Source organism: Suricata suricatta, chromosome 9 (genome assembly GCF_006229205.1).
Source record: "Suricata suricatta isolate VVHF042 chromosome 9, meerkat_22Aug2017_6uvM2_HiC, whole genome shotgun sequence".
Lineage (NCBI taxonomy): Eukaryota > Metazoa > Chordata > Mammalia > Carnivora > Herpestidae > Suricata > Suricata suricatta.
In genome coordinates, this window is record NC_043708.1 from 51,131,858 (window position 1) to 51,141,138 (window position 9,281).

Consider the following 9,281-nt stretch of genomic DNA (forward strand, 5'->3'; position numbering starts at 1 on the left):
TACGAAGGGCCATATGTCATTCCCTCTCATTGCCATGTAGTACTCCATCGTGAATATATACCACATCTTCTTGATCCATTCGTCAGGTGATGGACATTTAGGGTTAACTTTAACATTAGGTAACAAGGTCCTATCTAAAGTTCCCATCTGCAGGTCTCACCCTTCGGAATGTGGGGAGAGGTAGCTGGGCTTTCCTGATTGGATATTGCAACGTGGTCTCTTTTGCCCCGGGTAATGTATAACCAGTTCGGGAGAGACTGACCTTAGGCCTTCTAGCTTAGAGGGGAAACTTAAAGCCTGTCATGGCGTCTGTTTGGTTCAGACTCGTGTTCTTACACCCCTTAAACCTTCACAAGCATTATCTCTCAAAAAATCTCTTGTACTCCTCAATCCATCTTACCATCAGCTTCTTGCAGGATCTGACCTGATATATCCTTACAGCACTTATTGCAATTTTAATGTTTGTAATATTGTCTATATTGCATAGCAATCTCTGGCAGTTTTTTTCCACTGAAGGGTCCTCCCCTCACATAGCCTAGATAACTTCTCTTTTGACTGCATCCTCATCACTCCTCCAGGCACAGACACAGCAGTAGTGATTGTTTAGTTGCATCTTACATAAGGGAACACAGCTGAGAGAGAGAAGAATCTAAAATTGTTTCAGGGCTATATCTTACAAGTGTATGATTTCTCAACTCTTGGCACTATCAACATTTTAAACTAGACAATTATTTGTAGTGCAGGGCACTTGACTGCCCTGCACATTGTAGGAAGTTTAGTAGCATTGCTGTCCTCTACTCACTACATGCCAGCAGCACTTCTCTCAGTTGGGACAATTATGATTCACATGTCTCCAGGCATTACCAAACGTCCCCCCAAGGTGGGTGCCCAAAATCACCCCTGGTTGAGAATCACTGGCCTTAAAGAAAGAGCATCTTTTTTCTAATTATCCTCCAAATGCTATATGGTTAATTGTACTAACTGTTCCCTGCTGGAACTTACCATAGTCCTGGGGATATTCCTCCAGCCTAAGCAGCCCCAGATACTTTGGCAGCAGCTCCCACACAGTGTGTGGTTTCCATTCCTTTCCTCCCATGTCTGTCCCTTGGACCCTAGGTGGGTCTGCATTTGTTTCTGTGATTAGCAGACTTAGGGCCGGACAGATTATCCCAGGTGGTTGCCTGTGACTTGGAGAAGCTCTCTCTTCCTGACAAAAACGTAAAGGAGGGCCCATCCGGGGCAGTATGTTGATGTCCCAATGGACAGATGAACGTTGTCCTGTGGCCTGTATGCCTTCTCATCACACTTTGTTATCCACAAAGGGTTTTCTCCAGTTTTATTTGGAAAATCATTAGTCAGGCTTATATAAATCACTGTTGCTGTTCACCCTGGAGTCTGGTATATCCTAGCTACTCCTCACATGAAAAATGACTAATTAAAAAAATGAAATTGTGTATTTCTGAATTTCTACTCTTAATATTTCAAGGTGCCTACTCTGTCTGAATGTGTGAGACATGGCCATCTCCATATCGGACATAGAAATCCCTCATACTTCTGTTTCAGATGCTCTGGAATATGAATGCCTATCTCCTCAGTCTCTCTGTCACACAAAAAGCATTTCATACACTTTCATACATGTCCCTTAACAGGCATTTCAGTCCAGTGTTAACGGAGAAATGCGATATATGGTTCTAGCTTGCTGAGGAATTTTCGTGGATGAGGCATAATCTCTCTTGTCCCGTTTTGACTTGTCGGGGAGGGGGACGGAGTTAACGTAGAGAAGATGCAGGATCGGAGCTGCAAGGGTTTAGGGCTGAAAACATTTGTTACTCCTCTGGCTCCTCCTTCTCCGCCCCCAAGACTGACAAGACCAGGCGCCAGGCACGACGCTTCCAGCCTGCGAATGCTTCTTGCCAGGGCGCTGAGGCGGAAGATGCACAATACTCCGCGGTGGTTGGAGTACAGAAATCACGGGGTGCAATTTAAGGCAGGGCTCAGCCTAAAGTGCCACGGTCACAAACTGCTTTGCAACCCTGAGTCGTGAAGATTAAAACTTTGGGGATTCGATAAGTTCAAGTTCAAAAACCACCACACTTCTTGGGGAAATAGCTCAAACTAAACATCCCATTGCAAGTGTAACTTTGTATTAAGTATATTATCCTTTCAAGTACAAAACACTCTTTTTTGTTCTCAATTTTCTGGTAGCCAGGGAAAGCTCTCTCAAACGTACTCGGCAAGCTGTTTCCTCAGACTGGTAGGCTACAAACACCACACACCACCTGTTACCAAAACGGTAGGGTAGGACAGTAGCCGAGAAAGACCAAACTTAAGAAACCGCAGAGCGCCGCAGAACGCAGCCGACGTCTGACGTAATCCTTCCTGCCCCAGAGCATGACGGGAGGAGCGGCGGGACGCGCTGGGGGCGCGCTCCCTGTGTAAGCGAAACGAATTCCGCCGAAGACTAGATCCGAGCTCGTGGCAGCTTGGGGTTACCCACTTGTTGTGGAAACCACGTTCCCCACGCGGTACGGGGCCACCCCTCGTTTTCTTGAGTCGCACGGTGACGCAGTTCCGGAGCGCGCCAATCCGGGGCTGGCTGTGGGGCGGTCTCTTCAAATTTGAATTCCCAAACTGTTGTGTCAGGGAACCTCGCTGAGAGGGTGAGGGTCACCTGGGACCGGGCTACGGGGGGGCTGGAACTGACTTGGACCAGAGGTGCGAGCCCCGGGGCGCCCGGCCCAGCCCACGCGAAGCCAAGCCAGGACTGCCGCCTTCTAGCTCTTTCACGCCCTTCACCCAAGGTATGAACTCCTTGCCCGGCTTCCTTCGCCCCCTGCCTTCGGTCCCCTCTGGCGCTGAGGGTCCCAGCCCATCAGCATTCTCGGTCCGCGTGGACTTCTGTACATTTCTGGTTTGGGTAGGAGTTTCACGACTACTCATTCGTTGTGTACATATTTGTTGCGTGTCTACTGCAGTTATCAAGAGAGTAGACCCCTATTCGTTCAGATTCGTTTTGATAGTGAACGCTCTAGGCCCTTGTTCTAAAATCGCTTCTAGTAAGAAAAAAAGCTTTACGATAGAAAGATTTATGTGCATCACTGCCCTTGGACCCCAAGATCCACAGTGCTATAGAAAGAGTTGATCCATCGAGCTCATGGTTTTTGGTTTTTGTTTTTGTTTTTTCTCTGGTTAAATTTCACTTTGGTTGCAAACACAGGTAGATATTAATAAAATTATTTAGAAAATGGAGGGCCCCTTCATTCTCCTCTTCAAAGTTAAACACTGTTTAGAATTTGGTATAATTTCCATATATTACCCCCTATGCTTATGCTCTTGTGTGTTTACTGTAATTGTACGTCCTGTTCTACTGCTTCCTTTTTAGTATATCCTAACTATATTCTATGTTGGTACATATAGAGGCATATATCTTTTTATTGAATATATAGAATTCAATTGTATGGATGTAGCAGAATTTCGTTCCATAGTGGTGAAGCTTTAGGTTGTTCATAATTTCTCCAGTACCTCAGTGAATGTTCCTGTATAGTACTTGTTTAACATCTTCAGAACTGTGAAGAGTTGCTGTAAGGTTATGTAGTCTCTGACATATGCAGTAAGTATCCACTGTTATTACCACTTATATATGTTTGAACTCTTACGTAGTAGTTTCTGTAAGAAAAAAATTTAGAAGTGGAATTTCTTGATCAACAGCATGCACACCTGTATTTTGAAATTAGTCTTTACCAATCTTCTAAATTTAAGAAGTCCCACTGTTTTAGTTTGCATCTCTTCACTTATTGGTGAAATGAAAGTGTCATTTGACTCCCTGGGTGGCCTTTTGTATTCTTTAGTAATTGCCTTTCATGCCTTTTGGCCATTTTCCGTGTTGATCATTTTTTAAAATTGATTCATTTGGTCTCTTTGAATGTTATTTATATTATATGTCAAGTGCTGGGTTTACCCCCACCCCAAATGTGTCAGTTGCCAATTAGCTTAAAATTTGTTTCATTTTCCCCACCTCCACCTCCCAGTTTGGTTAGTGTTCTTTAGGATTTTTGACTCTTTCCATTATAATAATAATTTGATTACTATTGTTACCATAACAGTAAATTCCTAGAAAAACTTTTCATGTAATTTTGGGAAGAAGAGTAACAGTTATATTCAGAATCCTATTCATGATAATAACAGTTGTTTAGCCTTATATACTTACATACACTATAAGTGCTCATGGCTAAATTTTTCATATAATGATTTTTGAAGCATGTCTGTGTTTATTTTAAATAAATAGCAAATTTTTCTTAGCACATTCAGCTTTTGCCAATTTTCTGGATAAACGCAAAGATTAGATTCTCCAAATAGTTTTAAGCACTTAGTGTAGCACAAGCATAATGTTTTAGAATTCACCTTCCTTTCTCTAGTCCACATAGGAACTAACCATTGCTTGCTAGTGATCTTCATTTGTTCGGTCAAGTATGCTTGGCCTTTAGGACGCTCTTTTCCTCAACTTAGGAATGCATGTTACTGAATCCTCAACCTCTAACATCTGTCTCTTTTATCAGTCTTTTAGCATTATAATCTGTTTTCTCTGCTTTGCTCTTCTTTTAACTAGGAGAATGGGGCTTTGAGTTTTTGGCCTCTACCAAGTGACTTCCTGTTTTCTTCTGTATCTGTTCTGCATAGCTATAGGTGAAAAAATCCTAGGTAATTTTTTTTTCCTCTACATTCTCTCTTCTTCCAGCCACCCTGAACACAGACAACTGTTGCCAACTCTTTGGGCTTCTGCTGAGTTGCTGTTTATCACATAGTGGGAAATAGGGGCTTCTAGGAATCTTGTGTGTCTTTTTTGGAGAGGGGATGGAATTGAAGTTTTTCAGGATATTGACTGCTCACCTCCATCCTTCAGCATCCCTGAACCGGGAGGGAAGAGGTTGGGCAACATGAAAGAGGAGTTAGACGCTGGTTCTTCAAGCCTTTCAGTAGGACCATCGTTATCTGCCTTTAAATGAAAAAACTAATGTGTATGTCTACTACAGATTGGGCCCATTTTCAGTTCCACTAATTTATTTGTATTTTATACGTCCTGTTGAGCATTTCCTTAGGTTGTGAGGAATTGAGATTGTATAAACCTGCACATACTTTGCCCCTTTTTTGTGCAATTGGCTCAATTTATTCATTTTTTATTTTGAGAGTTTAAAGTGAACTGCTAGTGAGTATTTTAACTCCCAGCACAGGATTCTTATCACTGGCACATTGCCAAACCTATAAATCTATGCATTAGTATTTACTGATTTAACATTTTGAGGAAGAGTTTAGTGATTTTTGTTGTTACAAGCCTAGACCCAAGATAGCCTTGAGTCTTGTTTTTGAGGAATATTTCCTTTTTTTCCTCTTATAAACTATTGGATAAAATTCTACTTGTGTATGAATTTTTAGCTTGCCTATTTCTCACAAAAGCTATGTAGATAAAGATAGCTGAGTCTTTGATAGGACTGAATAATATTTTCTGTGGTGGCTTTTTATGTTTATATGATGTTAAAGACCAATTAGTTGTAAATTCAGCAATAGGAGATGCAGTAAGTTGAAATTAGTAAGTTCCAAGCACCTTGGGTGGAAATCTTTTATTTATTTACTAAGTAATAGATTGCAACTGTATGGTTGGTCACCTAGAATCTTAATTCCTAGGTGTGGGAAATAAAATGTATTTATAAAAACAAGCTAAAACAAGTCTAAGACTTGTATCCTCAAATACATGATTGCCTCTAAAAATTCTAAATAGCATTAAATTTTTTAAAAAATCATAATGAGTATAATTTACTTTTGACTTGAGAGTATTTCAACAAAGACCTCATGGTTAAAATGTTCTGCAGCACAAGAAAATCAGGATTGGGGATGATTTAGCTAAAAAATTGAATGAATTTTTCTGCTTTCATTAGGACATATCATAGCAGCTGCCTTAAGTTTAAGTGCTTAAAGGGAAAAGTTATGTTTGTGAAATTTAATCTTTTGTAGTCTAATATAGTACCATATGCAGGTGTAATTTAATGCTTTTTGATGTAAATATTAGATTGGAACCTGCAGGATTTGAGGTCCAAGTATATTTAGAAATCAAATACTCAATATTCAATTCTTAGGGTTTATAAGTAGATGATTAGATGAATGCTGCTTTTTCTAGAGAAGTAAACTTAAAGACCAACTGCTCATCTAAAATAATAAAATGAGACTTTAACAAAAATATAAAACCTTAGATTTGTGAGCTATAGATTCTCCAGTGCTGTTATGAATCAACTAATCCATAGTATAATATTGTTATGGAAAGCAAATAAGGTTTTTGCATCAGAACTTGGTAAAGTTTGATTTTACATTGAACTACAGGTTCTTCTGGACCTCTGCTAAAGGTCTACTATCCTGAAAATTACAGTTAAGTGAATTATCTGTTAGAGAAAACTAGCTGCTGTTTATCAAGATGATTGCAACACCTTTGAAACATCCAGGACTTCCTTTGCCTTCAGAGACATCTTCTCAAGGAAGAAATATGCCCATGCATGCAATCTTTTTTGACAGCATTCCTGCAGGCACACTTACTCCTGTAAAAGACTTGGCAAAATATCAGAACCCCTCTTTAAAATTGAATGACCACAAAAAGACTCATTTCCTAGAAATGGCAAATTTTAATAATAAAAAAATATTTCATTCTACCATGCTAGCCGAGGCTACTTCCTCTAACAGCTCTCTTGATATCAGTGCTATAAAGCCCAACAAGGATAGATTAAAAAATAAAACAACCTATGAATCACCAGGAAAAATATTTCAAAGAATGAAAGAAAAAGTACTGCGTGACAAACAAGAACAAGCATCAGGCAACAGTAGTTTGTTGGAACCACCAAAAAGTGAGAAGAAAATTTTCACTTCTAAAGGAGCTGAGAAAAGAGTATTGCAGCATACCTACGTCTGTGAAGAAAAGGAAAACAACAAATCCTTCCAATCAGATAACAGTTCATCAAGAGGTTAGTTTTATTATATGTTGGTTGCAAAGCTATAATGTATTATGATTACTGTGTCTTATGCTGTTTTAGGTAATCAGGATATGAGTGAACAAAATGGACAAAAATTCCAGCCCTAGCTCATGTTCAGGTGTGGGAGAGAGAAATTTAAATAAGTAGTTTTTATGGTACAATAGAAGAGAAGTGCTATGGAAAGAAAAAGCAGAATAGGGGTGATGGGGAGAGTTGGAGTAGGTTGGAATTTTCCATCTGGTGGTCAGGGTATGGATCAATGAGAAGATGACATTTGAGCCAGAAAATTGAAGGAGGTGATAGATACAGATGGATATCTTGGAGGAATTGGGAAGGATAATCCAGCCAAGGTAACACTGGTACAGATACCCTAAAATAGGAGTATTCCTCAAATTCAAGGACCAGTTATGAGGTTAGTAAATCATGGACTAAGTGGACAGAGGTGGGGAGGAGGGGATAACTAACTGTCAGATAATATAGAGTATTACTGATGACTATAAGAGTTTGGGCTATTAAGTGAGCAAATTCAGGAATCAGTGGAGGGTTCCAAGCAGAGAAGTGACAAGATCTGACTTGTATTTTAGAAATATCCCTCACTGTCAATTTGAATTAGTTACTGCAGTAATCTAGTGAGAGATAGTGTTAGTTTGGTTTAGGTGGTAGCAGTGAAGATAATACGTGCTTGGATTCTGGGTATATTTTGAAGGAAGAGCTCATAGAGAGGGTGTGGAATATAAAGATACAAAAGGTGGCTCGAGGGTGTTTTCTTGTTGTTTGATTGGTTCTGAGTTTGTTTTCTGCTAGAGTAACTTGAAGGATATAGTGATTTAACTGAAATGTAATAGACAGGGCAGGGGGCTCTGTAATTATATTTTTGGTATATTAATTTTGCTAGATCTATTAAAAATCGAAGTGTAGGGACACCTGGGTGACTCATTTGGTTAAGTGTCCAACTTCAGCTCAGGTCATGATCTCACAGTTCTTGAGTTCGAGCCCCTCGTCCAGCTCTGTGCTGGTAGCTCAGAGCCTGGAGCCTACTTCAGATTCTGTCTCCTTCTCTTTCTGCCCATCACCCACTCGCACTCTGTCTCTCTCTCTCAAAAGTAAATATTAAAAAAATTATAAATACATAAAAACAAGTGTAGATGTAAATTAGGCTGTTGAAAAAATTGATTGGAATTTAGGGAAGTGGTTCAGGTGAGAAAAATACATTTGGGAATCATTAGCTCCTAAATGGTATTTGAAGAATTGTTAAAGGAGATCATCAAGGAGTAAGTGTAGAAAGAGAAAACGTTAAATGATGAGTCCTGGAGCACCCCAAAATTTAGAATTTAAAGTAAAAGATGTAGTGAAAGCAACAAGAAGAAGATGAGGAAGAAGAAAAACCGGAAATGATACTTTGGAAGCCAAAGGAACAAAATGCTTTAAAGAAGGGGTCTTTGGGTGTATCTAATGCTGCTAATGAGTCAAGTAAGATGAAGGATGAGATTTGAGTGCTGGATTTAGCAACAATAGGGTCATTGTGGCTTTATTGAGGGGAGTTTGGTTGAAGTGATAGGAGCAAAAACATGATTCAAGAGAGTTCAAGAGAGGGAGAGAAATTGACAGTGGTGAATATAGACAACTCTTAGAAGAGAGCAGAGAAATATGGGCAGTGTGGTTTTAAAATATTTTATTGGGTTTTTTTTAATAGTTTATTGTCAAATTAGTTTCCATACAATGCCCAGTGTTCTTCCCCACAAGTGCCCTCCTCCATCACCACCACCTCTTTTCCCCCTCCCCCTTCCCCTTCAACTCTCAGTTCATTTTCTGTATTCAGTAGTCTCTCAAGTTTTGCGTCCCTCTCTCTCCCCAACTCTCTTTCCCTCTTCCCCTCTCCCTGGTCCTCCATCAGGTTTTTCCTGGTCTCCTGTTAGACCTATGAGTGCAAACATATGGTATCTGTCCTTCTCTGCCTGACTTTTTTCACTTAGCATGGCACCCTCAAGGTCCATCCACTTTCCTACAAGTGGCCAGATTTCATTCTTTCTCATTGCCATGTAATACTCCATTGTGTATATATATACCACATCTTTTTTTTTTACACAATTTATTTTTTTAACATATGCAATTATTTTCCGTCATTTACAATACAGTAGTTACAATGATACTCCAAACAGAAAAGCAAAGTAAAAAATCAAAACCCCCACTTCTATTTCATGTAATTAGACTTATACAGAAATTAGAAGGTTAGGTACCAACTAGTTAATCACCTAATTTCACAGCTATCTG

The 9,281-nt window shown here is 39.7% G+C and overlaps 1 protein-coding gene across 1 annotated transcript in view; it reads left to right on the forward strand.

The window, feature by feature from the left end:
* Positions 1-2,408: 2,408 nt before the first annotated feature.
* Positions 2,409-9,281, forward strand: part of MIS18BP1 (MIS18 binding protein 1) — a 45,710-nt gene continuing 38,837 nt past the window's right edge. Inside the window, exons 1-2 of the mRNA XM_029951702.1 lie at positions 2,409-2,801; positions 6,370-7,001. Coding sequence (XP_029807562.1) covers positions 6,461-7,001 — 541 coding nt within the window. The 5' untranslated portion in view covers positions 2,409-2,801; positions 6,370-6,460. The remainder of the gene's footprint in view (positions 2,802-6,369; positions 7,002-9,281) is intronic.